At 38.4% G+C, this 22,197-nt stretch overlaps 1 protein-coding gene across 2 annotated transcripts in view; it reads right to left on the bottom strand.

Moving 5' to 3' along the window:
* PTCHD4 (patched domain containing 4) overlaps positions 1-22,197 on the bottom strand; it is a 78,217-nt gene that overhangs the window by 9,980 nt on the left and 46,040 nt on the right. Inside the window, exon 3 of one of the 2 annotated variants that reach the window (XM_010013829.1) lies at positions 14,688-14,774. The exons of the other annotated variant lie outside the window; for it this stretch is intronic. Within the exon in view, the coding sequence (XP_010012131.1) occupies positions 14,707-14,774 (68 nt within the window). The 3' untranslated portion in view covers positions 14,688-14,706. Of the gene's footprint in view, positions 1-14,687; positions 14,775-22,197 lie in introns of those variants that run through there. 2 annotated transcript variants of the gene reach the window in all.

Below are 22,197 nucleotides of genomic sequence, written 5' to 3' on the forward strand. Positions count from 1 at the left end.
CTGCATTGCACAAGGGTGTGGACAAAGGCTGCTCTGCTGCCCAAGAAGGAGGTGCTCTGTGCACTGCAGCGCTGGGCTGCCTGTGCCTCGCTGCAGCACTGCAGCTCTGGTTCAGGTCATCCCACCAGTGGGACTGCTCAAGCTGGGAGGTGTTGTCTCTTTTGGCTGCTGCCAAGCAGCTGATGCAGCAGTGTGGCTGCTGCCCTAGGTTGTGATACACAAGCTGTGTTGCTCACACAGTAATGCTGTGGGGAAGGAACAGCCCTCTCCCATCTTTCCAGTTTGCACCTAAAATCTAGCTTGGAGATCGCAGGTTGGAGATCCAGAAGCGTAGGTTACATTTATTCCATTTATCAAACAGCAGTGCCAGGGAATAATGTAGATGCAGATATTAATCCAACCGAGCTGCCAAGTGGTTATAATGGCCCTCAGCATGCCTCTGTATGGGCAAAAGCCTATCCTTGGATCTAAGAGTTTCCTCTCATTAGATAAAGAGTGAAAAGCCATATGAACCAAAGAAAGAAGAAATGTCTTATTGAAATGACTGGAATAAATCCCTACTTCTTATATTTCTTTATGCAGTTCTATCAAAAAATTACAACTGCAACGTATTAATGCTGTACCAGCTGCTCTCAGCTAGACTTGCATGAAAATTGTTCAAAGACCTGTAACACTAATATGGACCATTCAGGAGGTTAAGAGGACTTGCATGCATTCATGGAGGAAAACTGCATGGAAAGGGTCATTAAAGTCAGAAGCAACACATTTGGATGTGAGAGCTAGAAAGCCAAGAAGCAGCTGGAGCCAAGGGGAATGTTTTGAAAAAGGATGACTTTACAGTGCAATTAACCTGTTGAAAGCCTCATTTTTAAAGCACTTGAAATTGGCTACTATCAGAGATAAGATACTGACATAGATAAACCCTTTGGCCTGAATCAGTCTGAATGCTTTTATGTCCCTCTGTATTCATGGGACTGACTGCATTAAAAATCCATATGCACGTGAAGAATGAATTAAAACTGCTGAAGTCTTCCGGCCCTTAACTCTGGTACTTGTGTTTTTGACTTTACTAATTTTATTCCTATTGTTATAACATTCAGAAACCTGTCTTTAAACTGATACAAATAGTTTCCTCATTCACTGCATGGTCTCAGGTCCTATTTACCCTTACTATTTGTACACAGCACTGATTACAGATTGATTTATTAATTTTGCCACGGGTCAATATGGCAGTGCCTGCATCCATTCCTACATCCTCTATGTACATTTACAAATATCATGACCTCTGTGAGATTGTTATAGGTCTTAAACCAATTTTTTGCCAGTGAAATTGAGACAAAAAGAAATCTAGTTTTAAAATATTACTGGTATCCACCAGCGTGCACTTGGCATTGTCCAGGCCTTGCTGTTCTCATGTAACCCAGGACTTTTATTGCAGTATATGTTTAAAGCCTGATATCAACCAATATATGCATACGTCATACTTTGGGGATTCATACCTTGGGTGTTAGACCAAGATGCAGAAGAAGTAAACTGTGCAAGGTAATAGGCATCTGTTAAAATATGTTGCTTCCCAATTCTGAAGATAGCACGATTGCTGTGTTTTCCACAAGCCCCAGACTCCTTCCCTTGTTGCTTTTCAGCCTTTTCAAGAGGCAGGACTGCCACCAGGAAAGCCTTCTTCCCTGCATATCTCCAGTTCACCCTCTAAATCACTGGCCAGAGCTGTAGAGCTGGAATTAGACCAACGAGCCCTTTCCCAGTTTTGTGGAGCATGGCCTCATCCTCAAGCTGCTGCTTATAAAACCTGGTGAAATGATTGCACATAAAGGACAAGATGAGCTTTCTTTTCATGGCAAACTCCCACAGACATCTGATATGCCCAGTGCTGGCATTAGAAATATGTCTGGGCTTGCGCAGGACTTAGAAAATGCTTTCCCAGTCAGCAGCGTTTAGCAGCTCATTAATGTCTCTGAAACCTGACCTTCAGTAGCCTGTCCCAAGAGGGTATAATTAAGCTTTTCACTTGATTATTACACTGGCTAAACTGACCATAAGCTTAAAACATATAATGAACATTTTGTTGGGTTTTTTTTTTCCTATGGGGGTGTGTTTTTGGCTTAGGAGCAGTGATCCAGTTGGCTGCTCACCCTTTTCCCATTATTATTTTGAATATCCACAATTTCAGATGTAAATAATTTTGAACATGAAATTAGTTTACATGTGTATTTTCCTAATACCTCAAGGAGGGCTGGAGAGGGAGCCCTTTCTCTGATGAATCTTTTGATGTGTATAGATCCCTACAGAATTCATTGGAGATTCCTAATCTGCAACCATTCTAATGAATGAAACATTTCTAGTGTTAATTTTCTGTCACAGAGGCCAGCTGGTGCAACATAATCACTATGGTATTTCACTTTTTTAGCCTCTAAAATAAAACATCCATATCCAAACCCTAATTTGCACCTGGGAATTATTTGGGAAAGTGCCACGGACACAGAAAAATCATGATAGTATATCACTAGTGCCAGCTTTAGGATCAAACCCTGTCTGTTCTGAGCCCACCACTCCCACCTCACTTTACTGTATGCATTCATTAGTTTCTCTGACTATTAGAAACAAGAGAGTTTTAAATTGTAATAGGAACTGAGGAGATGATCTCTGACTCTCTTTTCATCCGATATGCTGATTCAGGTATCCTTCTGTAAAAAGTCTGACAAACAGGAGATTACCCCTTCTAAGAAGCCCAGTGCTGTGAAAGAAAAAAGAAGAATAAGGAAGCTGCTGGATCTAACTCCTTCAAGCTCTCTGTTTTTAGTGATTTTCGTACACTTTTACATGTGGCATTGTTGGTCATTGCAATAGGTGTGAGGCAGAGATTACCTAACCCAGACTACAGACCACATTTAATTGCTTGGTAGATGTAATTGAGAGAAATCTGGAAAGCGGCAGCCTGTTAGTCTGTAACTGAAAGAGGGTTTTGCTTTCTCAGCTCAGAACAAAGTTCTAATCTACACCAGAAGCAAGGTGCTGACTGTTCTCAATGAATCACTGATCTCACAGTATGCTTCTTTTTATTACTTTTATGTCAGCAAAGCTGTGTAAGTAGCACTTCACAATGTGCTCTCAGTACATTGAATTTACTCAGAAAGGCAAATAACAGCAAATGTAAAATGAACAAACTATATCTATATAAATCACTGCCATTTAAATCTGGGACAGAAAGCAAAGTTATGTTTTGTTTTAGAAAGCAATTTTAAGACTGTTTGCCTCCTCCAGCAGCCTATGTATCAGTTTATTTAGATGATTGCTTCTGAGAATATTGCCCATTCGTCCAAACTATGACATTGTAAATTACTGTTTCCCTTCAGTTTTAAAGAGCTAAAAGTGATTTTAGATATTGTCATGAGTTATCATCTTAAGACTGAGACAGAAACTTGTACAGTTTCAGCCTATAAATCTCAAGCTTATAAATGATTGTTATAATGGTGTTTTCATTCATAAGGCTCCAACTGTACTGCATAAACTTAAAAGATTGCTAAATACAAACCTGATCATTAGGATAAAGTTGAAAATGTAACAGCAAGGAGTAGTAAAATGAATTTTCTTACAACATTATCTGTGGCCTGTAAGATGTACCCTGTGTCTTTCAAAATGCTTTTTAAGAGAAGCAGTATGTTATTGAAACAAATGTTTACTCATAAAAAAATTACTACATGATTTGCATTTTTGAACCTCTTTTTAGATATAAGCTTATTCTTACCTAGACTGTGTTTAAAAATATTTAATATCTTTTAAATGGGAAGATGAAGGCTTTGTGCAGCTGTGCTCTCATTATCCGCAGAGATCTGCTGCTTTAGCAGCAGATTTCTGCAGCCCCATGCTGTTTTCTCAGGATTTGCAGTGACACCCAGGATTCCTCTAGCCACTCCAGAAGTATGCAAGAATCCTGACCTTCAGCTGGGCAAACTGAAGTTTCCTACACTCTTAGTCTGCAAAGAAAGCACCCAAATTCTAACACTAGGCTACCAAGAGAGCAGAAAACAGCCACAATATTACTTTATTTTACTTTCTTCTCTTCCCCTTTGCCACTCTCAGAAATTAAAAGCCAATTTCATGGTGAATTCTACTACAAAACTTCCAACCTTTTCTCACCTTTGCTTCTCCAGGCTGAACAAACACAACTCTTGTTCACAATGTTCCTTTGAGGACGTGCTGATTATTTTTGTGGCCCTCCTCTGGTTCCATTTCAACAGGACCATGTCATTCCTGAGCTAAGGATTCCACAGCTGAATGCAGCATTTCAGGTTGAGTCTCACCAGAATGGAGTAGAAGGGTAGAATCACCTCCCTCGACCTGGTAGTCACACTTCTTCAGATGCAACCCAGGACAAGGCTGACCTTCTGAGCTGTGAGCACACATCAGGAGCTCATGTTCAGTTTTTCATCCACCAGCATACCCAAGACCTTCTCCATAAGGTCACTGCCAACACCTTCATCCCCCCAGCCTGTATTAATACCAGGGATTGCTCAGACCCAGGTGCAGGACTTTGCACTTGGCCTTGTTGAACCTAATGAGGTTCACATGGACTCATTTCTCAAGCTTGTCCAGATTCTTCTGGATGGCATCCCATCCCTCAGGCATGGTCTCTTGCCATCTTTTCCTGATTTCTCACACCTGGGGATCAAGAACTTTTGCGCTCTATGGAAAGCGTCCTTAAAGATCTGCCACCTCTGTTCTGCTCAATTGTCCATGAGAGCGGTTTCCCAGGGGACCCTACTGACTAACTCCTTGAACAGCCGGAATTTTGCTTTCTGAAAATTCAGGGTCCTGACTTTACTCTTCACCTGATGCATAGACCTCAGGACTGGGAACTTTATCAGTGCATGATCATTGCAGACCAGGCTGCCTCCAGTCTTGATGTCACCGACTGCATGTGTGAACATCAGGTCCAGTATAGCATTCCTTCTGGTAATGTTACTACCTGGCTTAAGAAGTTATCCTCAGTGAAGTCCAAGAATCTCCTTGGATTGCCTACAACTTGCAGTGTTACTTTGCAAGTAGATGTCAGGGTGGTTGAAGTCCCACAACAGGACCTGAGCTGTGAGTGTGATGCCTCTTATAGGTGGGGTAAGAAAGCTTCATCAATAGGCTCCCCTTCATCAGGCAGCCTATAGTAGACATTAATCATAGGGTTCTAATTCATACCCATAAGCTTTCAAGCAGCTTGTGGTTATTCTTCAGACAGGTCTTCACAATCTATCCATTTCTTGAAGTAGGGCAACCCCTTCACCCCTGCTTCCTCGCCTATCCTTTCTGAACAGCCTGTAGACACCGATGGCTGCACCCCAGTCATGGGATTTGTTCTATCAAATTTCAGTAATGGCAACTAGGTTGTAGCTTTTCAACATCATGGTGGCTTCTGATTCCTTCTGTTTGTTACCTGCTCTGTGTGCATTGGTGTAGAGGAACTTCGGCTGGGTTGTCAACCATGCCACCTTCCTTCCTAGAGGAACACCTCTTAATTCCTTTGAGGTATTTCACCAGTGTTTTTCTCTGTGCTTCTATTACCTCAGGATCCCTATCTCATTTTTGTAACACTTCAAGTGTGCTCTAGCGTACCCGGCACATCTCCGAGTATCAAGCTGAGGCCCCTCACTAGCACCCCATCCCACAGCTTGTCATGTTCAGGTCTGATATTATTCCCCCTCCCCTTCAAGTGTAGGATGACCTCGCATGTCTTTCTGGAAATCTACAAGTGTTTGTCTCCTTCCATTTACTTAGACGGAGCTTGAGAAGACAGACCTTCACTTGTAGACAACTCAGTCACATCAGGTGGGATGAGTCCAGGTTTGTATAAATAAAGTCCAAATTATCTCTTAGGAATTGGCTCATTTGGTGGGGTACTGGAGCCAAGGAGATGGCTGGAAAAGCCGGATATCCACAACATAAAGTGATCAGGCAGATTGTCACATTTTGGCTGTTACATGTCGGGGTTGTTTCCACTGAGCATTCTGAGACTATATAAAAATATGTGCTGATATAAACTGAGTTATTACTGTGCAGAGGTCTGCCTTCTCTGTGCCACAATAGCTAGAAGAGGTGCCCTTGCATCGTAAAGAGAGCATTATCTGATTAGCAGGGAATAAAACCATGGCATCAGCAGATCATACAAATGTTATGGTTGCAAACTGCCAAGAAGCCTGTTATCAATTAATTTTCTCACACACCATTCTGCAGAAAACTCTTCTTTGCCTTTGGCTCTAGCAGAATGATGATGGCAGAGTTTATTACTTCTAGAACAGCAGAATGGGAGGTGGTGTGCCCAAGCAGACTTGCCAGCAGCCCAGATGAAGGCAAGGTGTACTCATATATCTCTTCTCTGTCCATTTCCTGGTCTTTCAGGAATGAATTAAGTAAAACAGAAAATAAAATACTCATTCTCATATTGGCTCTTTTATCTCTTTTTCTTTTTCTCTTTCTTTCTTTTAACACAGGTGGTTGAAAGACCTTTTGCAAATGCTTTTCGCAGATTTGTTTGTTTAGGTATAACTTTCTTCTTCTCCAGTGTCTACCCCCTGGTAGAAGGGTGCTCAGTGTTCCCTGGCACTTGGTGACTTCTGCTGTAGTGATTCTTGCAGCTTGGCAGGAAATCCAATCCTAGCCTTGCAGTGAATGATTGCACTTCTTCCATGACTCCCACTTCTGTCTGTAAATACAAAAAGCCTAATGCTTCTCAGCCTGGGCTTGCCTTAAACAGAAGACAAACCTCTGATGGAAATCACAAGCTTTTTTTCAAAGCAAATAATGATTTTAAGTTCCTGGGCTACAACAGTAAAGGACCTAAACCAAAAAATACACAAATACAAGATAAGGCAAGGGTCCTGTTTCGGCAATTGTTTAAAGTTTGTTACCTGGGGAAATTGTTCACACAATAACTTATGCACAAACAGTGTCCCTTGAAGAAGGACCTTGGAGACATATTCTAACCTACACAGACACAGTTTTACTTGAATATTTACTCAAAGATGCAGCTAATCAAACTAAGTTAGCTGCAAACCTTCTTATTGTGGCTATACTTGGAAATTTTTGTCACTGCTTTTGAAATACCCCATCATGTCCCAATAATCATTTCCATCCACCTCTTACTGTCTACTAAAGAAAAGGAATTGCTTTAGTCTTGTTGGTAAACATTCAGCACCCATAAGAATGTTTTTAGGCTTATTTGAGAGTAGATTTGGGAAAATGAAAAATCTTGGTGGGAAGTTTTTTCTATCATAATTCTTTCCGGACTGAATTGTTATGATTATATCTCACTTTGTTGTCTTGTACCATAAAGTTTGGTTTTGGCTTGTTATAAATTTACAGAGTACAAATGTAACCAACTAATGTTTTTGTGGCTTTGGTGGCGTTTTTCCCTTTTTTAATTTTAATATATATTTTTTTAAAAAACACATAGTTCTTTCCTCCTCTGTTCTTAGAAGCTGGCTATAAAAGTGCCCTTTAAATGCATAAACCAAGTGAGGTGAGACAAAATGAGAGAACAGAGAATTCCTTGTTCGGGAATTATGTTACCCATCTGGGACTGAATCCAATGATACCTGAATTCAATCGCTGAATAAACAAATATTGCCAAGGCAGACTAATGGTGCCTAGACAGGCACCGTCTCACCCCCAGTGCTTCTGTTGTGTAGTGATGCAGAGACTGTGCTGGACTGTGAACCGAGTGGGCACTGATGCTCTCAGGCATACAGGGGAATTAACCCTGGATCCAGATCTAAGAAAGTGCAGGTGCTCTTTCCACTGGTCTACTGACAGGAAAGGGATACTCTTCATCATTTTTTAATATAGTCTTTTTTCCCCAAGGGTCTAAGAAAGTGCTTTAATTTGGGCTGAACTGAACATTTTATGTCAAATTTATTTTTTTCAGCATTTTAGCAAGAAAATGATGGACAGTTAGATACAAGTTTTTCAAATTGAGACTCCCCACCTTGAAGCTGAGTTTTACAAATCCATGAAGAGTTGTTCTATAGAAAATCTTTAGGTGTTTAAATGTATGTTGATAGACTTCAAAGAACATAACTTTGAAGAAATGTTTAGAAAATTGTAAGAAGAACCTAGAAATTTCTCTGTCAGAGAACTATCATATTAATTTTAGATGCTTCAGTATATACAGTTCTACTGTAATGTGTTACATGCTCAGCTTGTTCCCATTCTTTTTTCAGTCCATAATTAAATAAAATGGGAAACAGCCAGCCCATTGCTCTCTTAGTTCCTATCCTTAGCTGTATTCTCTACAAGGCTGTACATGGTATATGCTGATATTTCTTGTTTGTTTTTCAAAAACACCAAGACAAAGATAGGCACCTGAGCTGCTTCTTTAGGAAAAAAAAAATAATTAATTGGATCTTAGAATAGGTGGGATAGGTTGGGTTGTCCTCTGGGGACAACTCACGTTGTTGTCCCCACATCACTGCCTCACATCACTGGATTTTGAGGGAGTCTAGAAATCTGATTTTCAGACTGCTAAGTGTAGGTGACCTAACATCAAGATTTTAGACCGTCATAACACTAAAAAGGCAATAAAAAAAGTATGTAGACCTCTAAATTAGCTGATAGATGTCTAAGTAATTTTTTCATCTATCTCAAAGGCATTTTTTAATATCCTGCTATGTATGAATGTGTAGACACATTAACATTTCCCGGTTTTTGCTTAGACACTTCTGAAATTTGATTTATGCTCAACTTCAGATGTGTCACCCTACCAATTTTCCTGAGAACTATTTTAAACTAAAAAATAGCTGAAAAAATATGGACAATCTATATACAGAGAAAGATGAGTGCACCAAGCTTATTAAGTATTTATATATCTTTCTTGCTGCTGAAATCTTTACTGGAAGCAAATTTATAATTCTGTGCAGGTTTCATGTAATGAAATATGAATAGGAGTCCAGTCTAAAAAGTTCACTGGGTGGGAGGGGGAAGTTTGAACACTGCAAACATTTACCTTATAACACCTGTAGCAGAAAAGCATTCAGTGAAGCCTCGGGCTTTCAAAAATAGTTTTCGTATTAAATCCTAAGGACTTTGAATCTTCATAAGTCATTTTACTGAAATCTTTTTGTTCTAAAATGGCTTTTGAATTTAGTTGTTTCTGTAAATTAAGAGCATGATCCATATCTGTTTTACATCAGCGTAGTTTAATGATCATGGCATTCTAAGTACCAGTGTAAGTATTGGAGAAATCTGATAGCATAAATGCAGCATGCGATTAACTGAGAAATACTGACCATGGTAGACACAGATGTAGAACTGTGATTCAAAAAGGGAAATCCCTTAAGGAGGTGAGTAATTTCGCATAGTGGCAAGATTTCCATCGCAAATTCTGGTACATATGCCTTGTATAATTCTTGCCAAGGTATGGCAATTACTGCAGAGTGTCAGTTAACAATATGACATTTTCCTAGCAAATGTATCACACATTAAACAGAGACATTTGCCACATGCAAGATATAAAGAGCACAGGAAGAGAGACTAATGATCTGGCATCCATTATTCAAGGGAAAATGAAAATAAATAGAAGAATCATTAAAATAAATTGCTTTATATGTCCTTACATTAAACTTTATGCTTCAGCTCCATCAGGGAAGGATAGCAGATTGGTTGGATGTGACCTGTTCTTGACAAATACATGTTAACTGTTTCTTATCACTGTATCATCCTGTGTTGATTGTTCAACAATCTTCTCTCTCTTTATGACTTTCACAGTTAGGTTTCTCAGTCTGTAAGTTTCCGGATCCTCCTTTTTTTGATGTTTTTTAAAGACAAGTATTATGTTTCCCTACTTCCATTTTCTGGGGCTTGCCCTGGAGTCTACAATTTCTAATGGAATGATTGCTAGAGTTTACAAGATTATTTCAGGTGGTTTCTTGAACCTTCAGAAAATAAATTTCATCAGGCTTTGCTGGCTTGGAGTCACTTATCTTACCTGACAATATACAGTTACCCCAAATCATTAGGGACTCCATTCAGATGCCTAAACATAGGTGTCAGGACTTGAGTATTCAAGATATCCAAACATGACTGACAGGATTCACAGCCTTAGAAAATTGAACTGGTCCTGAAAGTGGAATTTATTTGTTGATTTAGACACCCACTGCAAGGGGAAGGATTCAGATGCAGATTCAGGTACATAAATATCAGTGTCTGCAATGTAGGTATGCACCTGGAAGGTAAGTATTAATGATCTCATAGTCAATGGAAGCCCTTTCAATAGTCAGTGAAACATATAAAAATATTCAGCACATCCTGAAGTGGACAAATAAAATTGATCAACTGAAAAGCTCTCTCAACTATGTTAGCTTACTAGTGATGAAATCCAGTAGTAGAAAAGTAGATATCTACTGACATTTTAGATACCTTTGAGCACCTAACACACAGACAAATGTAAGGAGAATGACACAGTGTTTCTTCACATCCTAGAGGGTTTCTACCTGTGATTCAAGAAAGCCATTTGTTTCCTATAGGTCTCTAAAACAATGTCCCTTAACTTCTGTTGCACGAGATATGTAAACAACTATTATTCCTAAGTAAAATAATTTCTTTCTATTTTCATTTTTCGAATACTGTTTTTACTGTAATATTATTTCTCAATGAAAGCTAATATTTTGTACTCATCCTGTTGTACTGCTTACTTAAAATTTTGGTGATGTTAGAGAAAGCCTGGTGGTAACTATCCAGGTATTGTCTGTTGTTCCTCAAGAGCCCAAGCTAGCTTTTAATCATATGTGCAATCTCCTCGAGAGCCTGTGTTTTCAGATTCATCTAGATATTCTGTTAGTGTTATGGCTGATGACATTCTTATTCCACCTATTTCCACTGAGATCAAGTGTGAGTTGTTAGGATATATCCACTGTTAGACTGAACCACTCACTTCTCATTTACCAATGTGTAATATTGTGGAACTCCATATTTATCCTTTTCATGACTTAAAAGATAAGCTGTAAGCTTATCTATGTTGTGATTGCTTCATGTCACTATATAAAGTGATCAGAAATAAACCATGTAGTCATTTTCTACTCTTTTGGTCTGCTTAGACTTCAGTTATTTGCAAGTTATCACTTTAATGACCGTTTCCCATTGATTGTAAGTCATGTATTCATATATACTTAAGTTACCCAGCAAATATTCCCCTCTATCAGCACCAGCTGTCATTCATTCTCACCATATTACCACCTTATTTTGTAGCTTCCAAATCTCTCTTTATATGTTATAGAAAATGGAGACAAGATAACTTGAAGCTGGATCCAACAGGCACTGAGATATTTTTTTGCCACTATCTCTACTGAAGTGTGCTACAGGTTATTGAAGCCCAGCTTCTTAAAGCTGTGCTATAAAGTAATTTTCAATTGGTACCTCTGTATCAGAATGTTAAACAACACCACATTTATGATTGTCGGAGAGGTCCCTTGTAAGGTTTGGTCTGTGCCAAAGTAACATTCTCACAAGCTGTTCCCAGAAGCTTAGGATGAAATGTAGGCCATTCCCAATAGGAATCTCCCAATAGGAAATTTAGAGATGGACACTCTCTTCTGAGAAATTCAAAACATATGAATGTTGTCAGATAATGCCAGTTGGTTTCCAGGAAAAAAAATTAACAGTAGCACAGTCTTAGTAAGTAGTGTGGATACAGCCATTGCTTCCAGTGGTTATTAAATGCATAAATACTTAGGAGAATGGGAATCCAAGCTATAAATACGTATTTTTTTTTCTTCCTTGCTACATATAGATTCTACTTAGATTCTACTTAGAATCAAATAGTCAAAACATCTGGAGTGGGGTTCATCTGAACACATGTAACTCTGAGCTAGCTGTTTTAACACTCCTCTTAGTCCATGAAAGAGGAATGTTTTTAGGGGAAAATTCATTTCTGCCTAAGACGACTTCTAAAGTAGGACAGCATTTTTCATCCCACTGATTACAAAGGAAAGCAGCTCAGACAGCTATACCGTGCATAGCTCACCTTTTACTTCTGGCTTCTGTGAGTTTCAGGGTTTCTAAATGAATTTCAATTGGATTTTTACAAAGCTTTTACTACTCAACAAAAGTTAATTGGCAACATAATACTGAAACAAGAGACTTAAACCAAATAAAAGAAGGTCAAGATTAGTCTGTTGTCTTTACGGATTTCTATGATAATTGTTTTATTCTGTGTAATTAATTTTAGTCTTCACTAAACAAAAAAATAGTTACCTTATTTCTTTCGTCTTTGTCTAGTTTTACACTTCGTTTAGGAATAATGATCAATGCACAACTTATCCATTCTCCTTCAGGATTTTCGCTCTAACTTTTTACTGGTGTAATGATTTTATGTTTCAGAGTCTGCCTAACAATTCTAAGGCCTTTCCAAATAATCCTTTTCTGTAAATGGAGACCAAAGGGCTATAATATCCTACTAAACTTCTCCTTGGGGTAGGAAATTCAATCATGTATTAATAAACACTCATTCTCAAGTCACTCCTTGCCTTTTAAGCCCTTGAATATTTCTTTCCTATTAGTCACCTGAGACTCTCAAACTGTCTCAATTTAATTGGTTGTTCAGACTGTCAGAATAAATAATTAACACAATTCAGTAATTCTGTGCTTTTTCTTCCTGTAACGGATTGGTAGAGGGTTTTTTATGAATAAAAAAGCCTCCTATCTTTCCTAAATGCACAGGAACTCTCACCTTATCAGTGGGTGACATCTAAATACTTTTGAGGTTCTGTTTTTGTCATATTCAATTATCTTTCCTAGTTTGAGTGCCATTTTCTCTGTGACTTGAAGGTCTAGAGAAAACGTTTCTTTTATTTGTGTGTTTTGATTGCATGTTCCTGAAAGGACAAACAGGAAACAGCTTTTCAAGCTTAGACATAAGTCCTTGACAGAATTTAGAAAAAAGGGAATTCTGCAAAAAGGCTGCGACATTCTGCAATGGATAAACTTATCAGTTATTCTTTAAAATAGAGATGGGGAGATGCAAAACTTGTGTAATACCTGAATTTGCTTCCTCTGGTTCATTTTCCCCATTTTCTCACCTCCTTCTCCATTCTTGGCCGTGATTGTCTTTCAATGTCAAGAAATCGTCTTTGTGATTGCTCTCATAGAGCTATCATGGTCTGGCAACGAAATTCTGTGTAACTCCTGTTTGGCCATCAAGAATCATTCAAAGAAAGAAAAGCCTTCTTCCTGGAAGATCCCATTTAGAGTATGAGCTTCCTTATCAGGTTTGCCATGAGAAACTTGACATTGGAGAGGCATTTATATAATCTCCATGTGTAAATTTAATGCTTACAAAGAGGAAAATATATAAGATGAATATATGACAATGACTAAAGAAAGTGCCAAGAATAGCAGTAATTAAAAAGTACATAAAAAGTTAATATTAATAGCAGTTGACAAGTAGGAAATACAGGTAAGTGTGGATGTTTTTTTTATTTTGTCATGCACTGGTTTATGCCATATTAAACAAATGTGGAGGCAAGAACTAAATCTTTTGCTTCCAAGAGACTGGAATGTTCAAAAGTCTCACTGGTTTACAGGTACTCGCTGAACATGTTTTGAAATAATTCTCAACAGCGCTAGCAGGTACCAAATTTTATAAGTGATGTTTCTTTAGCCTATCCACCTATAGGTGGTGTTCCCCACTGCTACATGCTTTTCTCTACCGATGCAGCTCAGGCAAAATTAATACATTTGGCCTATCTTTTTCCTCAAAATTCTCTAAGAAAGAATGTCTTCCTCCACTTTTTTTTCCCCTGGATCTTGCCCTTCAGCTTTTATAATTAATTTTCTTACTTAATACTTTCTTAGAAAAAATAGGCTAAGGATAAGCTGTCAGTGCACGAATAAGTTCTTAGTGTAATATGACAACCTCACAAGGTGACTTTTTAAAAAAAGTATTGTATACCTTATAATAAAACCAACATCTATATTAACTAAGATGTCTGAAAGTTAAGTTTTTCAATTAATGATCAGCAGGCTTTTTCTGTGAGGTAAGCAAACATTGACAGAGTCTTGCGCACATCAAGAAGAACAAAAAGAGTAAATATAAATGGAAAAGTTTAATTCAGAAAACTCAGGCTTTGCTTGCTATGTAAGTGTGGAAAAGAAGAGACTAAAAACCATTGTTTTTCTCCTTCCTATCTTTCCAAGTCAAGTGGAGATATGAAGGAACACCATTTTCCACATCTACAAGCATTTATCTTCATCTGAATTTGTAGTTCAGCTTAGAGACAAATTTACATCTTACAGTGGTTGTGTGCTTTAACATGAGTTCAAATCACAAAAAGTCACAAATTTACTAGAGGGGTTGGAGTTTGAGAGAAGGAAAGGTGACAAAGGATGTCCTACCAATACTGTGGTACAACCATATGTGCTGTATGCATTGTGTCACAAGGTAGGCAAAGCTTTGCATCCCTTCTTGTGCTTTTCGCTTCTCCCACTCTACTGGATCAGATGATTGCCAATATTTTTTAAAAACCCAGATGAGGAAGCCCCAAAGCATTTCTCTTTCGGATATAATGCCAACAAAACATATTGCAAGCTTTAATAAAAATGGGTTTGGAAATCACACTTTTTAGATTTAAAAAGCTTTTTATTTCACTGTGTGTTTCTCTTGCAAAACAGGTCTCCATTTGTATGGAGCAAGAAAGTGTAAACTGGAAACTAAAGCAGGATACTACTCAATTCATTTTTCTTTCTGATGAGGTTATATTCTTGCACAGTGAAGTGTCCTAAATTCAGAAAGAACTTGAATTACCACGAGATACCATTTTTAACAATGGACCATTAACTTTGAAAAGCCATTTGGCAGTAAATGCTTTTTACTAAAATATTGTCCAGAGACATCTGTCAGGATTAGAAACGAATTAGCATAGGTTCTTTATAAATCAGAGAGTATAATATATGTCATTTGAAGGGATTCAAAAGTGGGGGAAGGAAGAAGTTGTCTTCTATGACATTAATCTAAAGAAAAATCTAATTACAAAAATAGTCAAGAGTACTCAGTTGCAGTGTTGTGGTAGTGGCACCAGTAATGCTATCAGTTCAGAAATGTGAGGGTGTAGAGAACACGAAGAGCCTAAAGCATGAGGAAATATCAGCCCACTTTCTTTTCTTATGCAAGATATCTAAACAGATGTACGTGAACAAAATAGATATGTTTCAACAAAATTAGCTGCACACCCACGGCAAATCTCATTCACAACAAGATTGCACAGCATTTCAAGAAGCTGTGCTTATAAAGAACAGTTCAGAATATAGGAGTCAGTGAGAAAAAACAAATTATTTTCAACAGAAAGCTCATCTTTTGCTTAAGTTTTTTCAAAGGATGTCTTAATTTTTTTACTGTTTCCAGTTTCACATAGCTGGATCTTTTAACCAGTTCCAAAAAACACCAGATGTTTAGCAGTAAAAGTGTGTTGCTTTTTGCCTAAAAACAAGTGTTTGCTGAAAGGCAGAGTCAATAATTTTCTTTTGTTTTTGTCAAACAAGCATTACTCCAGGAGGAAAGTGTGTCCTTCTATGTAGATATTTTGTAGCTGAGAATGTTTTCAATGATTTTCTTTTTCTTTTGCAATCACCTATGCTTTAGAAAGAAAAAGAAAGAAAACATAAATGCAAATCCCTAAAACTGGTCTGCATGAGTGCCATAACTGATGTCACATTGTGACTTCCTCAGCTACTGCACTGTGGCCTCAGAGAATCTAGAAGTGTCTGGAGATGGAGACACCTCTACTGCAGTAATGGATCAGTCCATAGCGGAGATAACGCTACAGACACCAAGGGTGGTTGGGAGTCATCTTCCCAACCTCCAGCCAAGTTAAAAGGAGTATGGTCCAAAATGATCACCTCTGCTCCCTGTTTGGACACTGGAGAGAGAAAGGACACCCTCGAGATACCTAAGATAGGTACTTCTTTCTACTAAGAAATATTAGGAAGTGATTTGATTGTAATAATTATGGCTTATTTATTTTAAAATAATTTCTAAAGACTTAATCATGTTAAACAATACACAGGACATAATGAGATTTTTTCCTCAAGTTCCCCATCTTCTTCCCTGTAATGACTGATCTTCTTAAGGAGATTAATATTTCAAGAGTCTTTCTGAAGACTGATGGGCGAGCAAGATCTGAAATTTTTAAGTATCATAAATCTTGCACTTCAGAGTCTGTGAAATAACAGGCACAGTGTGTTTCAAAAGAGAGCTTTGTAAATGCTTGGATGTGAAACGATAGTAGCTATCTCAACAGTTAACTTCTTTGACTTGTCAAGGTTTGCCAACAGAGCTTTGAAATTCCATGTACACTGTTCTTTATATTGTATGTATCACCTGATTTTCCCCACCATCTTTCATGGTGCTGTCCAGGCCTACTAAGAGTTCAAAACATAACAGTGAAGCAACTGATGCTCTCTGGAATAAAAATAAGGATCTTAATTTTTATTTTTTTTTTCCAGTAGAAAAAGAAGTCAAAACAGCCTTAAACACAGAGCCACAAGCCAAGTCTGCATAATAAACAGTAAGGTTGTTCTAAAACATCACTATCACTTTAAGTTTCCCATTCTGAGTGCCCGTAGAGTGTGACATTACCTAAATATACTGCACATCATAAAATGTGAACATCGCTCTAGATTCTAGGCTGTAATTCAGGAAAGCATTCCATTCAGGAAAATACTTAAGCATGTACTTAAGTGATTGGATTTAAATGCATGTTTAAAGCTAAGCATGAACAGAGAGGGAGTTATGTCTGTGCTTAAATACTTTTCTGAATTACCATCTCAATTATACTGTCTTAAACCCAAGCACATCTGCTAAAATTTCTTAAATTACTTTGGATTCACTTCTGTAAAATAGAGTTCCATTGGTTCAGCTTCATTTTATTCAAAGTAAATCTCTAGTCATCTGAGAAGTTACACCAAAGGAGAGGCTTGTCCTGATGGAAGTTAGGGAAGGGGTGGGGTTTTTTTCTGTCACAAACTTTAGGAAATTTAAATGCTCTGTCATTTTTAGCAATCTGTACAGAATGCTTCAAGCATATCTGCAGTGGAAACCAGAGGTAAAGCATTCATGAAAAACATCCTAGATGAGACCAAAATGATTTTCAAACACATTTAATATGGTTGGGTTTGTTTTGTTTTAAAGACCCCTGAAAGTAAAAACATTCAGTATATAGGCTGGCTACTGGAAAAAAGTCTTCTTTTGTTTTTTAAACATACTGGATTTAGCTTCATTATGAAATGTTTTTTATGTTCCCTGTTCTTTTGAGCCCATAGGGATTTTTCAACCTTGTTAAAATGTGCCATCTGGTAGACACATCCGTTATAAAATTATGACAACATAAACTTACGTGCCTGTTTTATTCTTAGGAGAAACACCAACACCTTGAAGTTTAAAGAAAGTCACATGCACTTACAGACTGCCTTTCTTAAATTTTCTTTCATCTATTAACACAATATACAAATAAGGCAAGTTCTCCCTAGTACTATAAAAAAGAGAGAAAATAATTTCCTTTGTGAGGCCGGCTAGGTGATATGGTTACTTCCATCCCACTTTCCAGTTCAGTAAAAGTGAAATTTTTGCTTGACCCCTTAAAGTATCCAGTATGGCTTTTTTTTTTTTTATTAAACAAAGGAAATTGTAACTTTACTAATATTGTTTTTTGATTATATGATAGTCAAAAGCTTGTGCTATTTTGCACTAAGGAAGACATTTTGCAGAAGCATGGCTCTTGCAAGACCACATATGTGTCAAAGTATATGTTATTCCATTGCATTTATACATTCTTCCATGAGACACAAATAGCACCAGATCCACCACGGGGTGTTAGACAACATAAGCCTACAGAGTTAACTGGAATATTCCTGTTCATATCAGTCAAATAGCAAATTCATAGATTATTTTTTTTTTCCTTTTGGCAAAAACTGGCAACAAAGAAATAGATTAAAGTGACAAATCACAGAATGTTCCCTGATGGTGGTGTATGATGCTAGTTGCAATTATCACAAAAGTTTACTGCAAAGCTTAGATGAGATTTTACTCTCATATTTTAGCCTCCCAGACTCCAGCTTCATTGCTTACAGTTCTATACATGATTCAGTAATTAAAAATTAGAGCAAATAAAGTTTTGGAGAGACTGAAGAATAAGAGATCATTTTCAGTTTATCAGGAGTGGTAGGTGTTCTGCCTCTTTGTAATGGAGATATGTCTTTTCAGCCTGTTTTCTCTTAGTCTGAGCTGACTGTCTCTCAAAGATACCATCAACAAAACTCAACAGAATTACTTTCATGGACAGAAAAAGTCACAACGAAAACTGTTATGAAAATAACAATGTAATAAAAAAGAGGAAGACAAGATCCAGATACTCATGTGTGTAGTGGTGGAATAACTAGGGATGGTTAATGCCAAAAAAGACCAGATAGAGAAGGTGTTTTTTGTATTGCCTGGTTTCACAGAAAGGTTCACCCAGTTTAAGTCAGCCTAAGGTGTGGGGAGGGTACAATGTCCCTCTTATACATAGAATATGGCATTCAGTTTTTAGATGCTGCTTTCTGGCTTCATCCCACCTAATTTTTCACAATTAAGAGGTACCTACACTAACAGTTAGTTGCACTGGTCTTCCTTATAATTGCTAGGAAGAGACAGGTTGTTGAGATCAGAAACACCTGCTGAGATCACTCTGATCTCACCTGCCCTCTCTCCCTTTGGCTATTGAGAGTGCCTTGGGAAAGCAGGTATCTTGGATAAGTGCCTGAAGGTAGGAGAGAGCAGAGGGGACCTCAGGGTGCATCAGAGAAAGGTGTCAAATAGATGTGATGCATTTCTAGTAAACTAACCATGAGTTGAAGAAAAAGGTCTAATTCAAAGGCACTTCCTGACAACTTTCTGTCTTCAAAACCCAGCCAAGGAGGAATTTTCTATATCATCCTCAGAGAAAAGTAAAAACTGAGGTGAAGGGAAAGTAATAATAAATATCAGACGAGCATGTACATCAGGGAACCAACAATATCTGACCACGCAAACTTCACCCTTCTGAATTAATGTCACTATTTTTTAACCTGTGCTGTGATGGAGTATTTGCTTTAAGAGGGTTTTTCCATTTGAGTAAGGACTGTGTAATTATTACAGGAGTGAGGTGTAACACTGTCCACATAGGAATGAATGAGAAATGAACTCACAACAGAAAGAAGAAATGCACTTCCCAGTAATAACTAGGGTGTCATGCAGCCTCAGCCATTCTCTCTCCAGGACTGCAAAGGAGATGCTTGTATCAACAGGTGCTGGAAGTGGGAAACATCCAAACAGTGATGACAATGGTGGGGTGGGTTTTTTTTCTCACCCCTTTGCAAGAGCGAGGTTTCCTTTGGGCTGTTATTACTGACAAACTCACAGGAATCGTAGCTGCTGCCAAAGGCATCTCCCTGCTCCTATACACTCCTACACTCCTCATGAGTGTTTTTGTTCTGCACGATCATATTCCTTCCCAGTTATTCTCTGTCCATTGCTTGTTTTCCTTCTGTCTGACCCAGTACAGTGGACTTTGGGATTAACAAGATTTCAACCTACATTTTCAGATATTTTCACTTATTTTGGGGAACCATCTTGAGAAAACCTTCTAAGCTTTTCTCAAGGGCCATGAATCTAGGGCTTACACCATTGCAACAGAGTTAAGGTAAGTAACAGCACAAGGAGGATGAGAGAATGTTGTCTTTCATTTTTTTCGCTTTTCATTCAGTTGGTTCCAAAAATATAAGAATTTCTGTTATCAGTTCTGGAAGGGAGGTCACGTCAGAAAATCACAATGGTCTCTTTTGTTATTCTGTGCTACAAAGAATTTTACTTGAAAACTGCCAATATCAGCTACTTTTCCTCATGGAGGAAGAAGGATTGACAGGTTGAGAGAGCTGGGCTTGTTCAGCGTGAAGAAGGAAAGGATCAGGGAGGCCTTGTAACAGTCTTCCAATACCCAAAGGGGCTACAAGAAATCTGGACAGGGACTTTTTATAAAGGCATATAGTAACAGGACAAGGGGGACTGGCTTTAAGCAGACAGAGGGAAGATTTAGATTAGACATTAGGAAAAAATCTTCCCTGTGAGGGTGGTGAGACACTGGCATAGGTTGCCCAGAGAAGCTGTGGCTGCCCCATCCCTGGCAATGTTCAAGGCCAGGCTGGACACAGAGGCTTGGAGCAACCCGGTCTAGTGGAATGTTGCCCTGCCCATGGCAGGGGTTGGAACTAGGTGAGCTTTATGTTCCCTTCCAACCCAAACTATTCTGTGATTCTATGGTTCTATCTCTTAGCCCAGCGTAATGTGGCAATAAACCCTTCACAAAAACCCAAGCCCTCAGCAAACCTGAGATAATCCTCTCCCACCTCTTGGGAGTGGAGCATGTACCATTACTATCAGGAGAACTTCAATCCTCATTTGCCGAGACTATGAAGGCCCAGGCTGGACACAGAGGCTTGGAGCAACCCAGTCTAGTGGAATGTTGCCCTGCCCATGGCAGGGGTTGGAACTAGGTGAGCTTTATGTTCCCTTCCAACCCAAACTATTCTGTGATTCTATGGTTCTATCTCTTAGCCCAGCGTAATGTGGCAATAAACCCTTCACAAAAACCCAAGCCCTCAGCAAACCTGAGATAATCCTCTCCCACCTCTTGGGAGTGGAGCATGTACCATTACTATCAGGAGAACTTCAATCCTCATTTGCCGAGACTATGAAATTCACTTTGTTTAATCAGCCCAGAAAGCATATTCCTACTTTGTCAGACCTCAAATTCAGCTGCATAAAAAATTGCAAGGCTTTCACAAATGAAACAAGACACTCTAATTCTATCCTCAGAAATGCAAACACATATTTATATACTTACTTCTATTTTAAGATTGTTTTCCTGTCTCATTGCATTGAGTAAGTAAATGGCAGCCTGATTAAAGAATTTAAAATTTTGACATCTAGTTGCACTAAGTGTGCTAAGTTTATGGCAATTAGAGAGGAATCACATTATTTTGCTCTCAAGCAGAATTTAAGCTCAGGGATGCTTGGACTATTATTCCCAAACGTGACTTTAACAGTGATTTTAAGATGCCGGAGAAAGATGTTCTTATGAAAAAAAATTATAAAGGAGAGGAAAGGATTTAGGGAATTAATTTCTATTCTTTTTTTTGTTCTCATAAATTTGTTTTCTGAAAGTAAGTTTCTCAAGTCCAATTGATTCCTTATAAATTCTGGAACAGTCTTTTGCTACCTGTTTTTTCTGTGTAATTTTCCAGCATGCTAGTTAGAAAATGTAGCCCACCAATACTTGGTAGTCTTGCCACCATTCAAACACAGTGCTGATATATGTGCTTGTGTCTGTGAGCCCATGCTGCGAGAAGCAATGGGCACTGCTGGTGCATCACCCAGGGATGAAAATAATGCTCAGAGAAAAATGCTTGGGTAAAACAGCAGAGTTGAATTCATTGTAAGCTTCATTGGACTGAGACTGATTTATGCTAGTTCTACCACGTATTTTTGTGCTATTTTGAACTGGAACTTTTAGCCTAATCAAACTGGAAATTTTTATATTGTTCCTCAAGTGGATCAGAATTTAAAATAGGAAGGAGGGTATGGAAACATTGCTGCAGAATTCTGGATCCCCATGTAGTATTGTGTTTTCTATGCTATGGTAATAGAAGTCAGGTTGATACTGAAATCTGTTACATTTTCCTTTTTGTTGTGATCTAGCCTTACTTCATTGTCTTTCTGGCAACTGGGAAATTCAGATCAAAATCTCAAAAGTGCCCACAGGCAATTACTGGACTAAGCTCAGGGAGATACTTAGAAAACAGAGGAAGTTGTTGATTACCCTTAGAATGGAGTTGAGTCTTTTACTTTTGCATTACCAGATGGCATTTGTTCTCCCTTGCACAATGCAAGGGAAACTGAAGCTGCCAGGATATTTTCAATGAAACCAAGTACTTTTTAAGGCCTGTATTTGGAAGACTTTCTTTCTTAGGAATTACGTGTCATCAGGTTTACATGGAATGACATCAGAGGATTATCTCATGAGCATGAGAGCTACCCAGATCTCACATTATCCTCCGAGAAGTAGCAGGTGAACAATGGCCTTGCCCACAGCAGGTCATTTAGCCCACGCTCCTCCAGAGCTAAAAGTCAGA

Source organism: Nestor notabilis, unplaced genomic scaffold (assembly GCF_000696875.1).
Source record: "Nestor notabilis isolate BGI_N333 unplaced genomic scaffold, ASM69687v1 scaffold12574, whole genome shotgun sequence".
NCBI lineage: Eukaryota > Metazoa > Chordata > Aves > Psittaciformes > Psittacidae > Nestor > Nestor notabilis.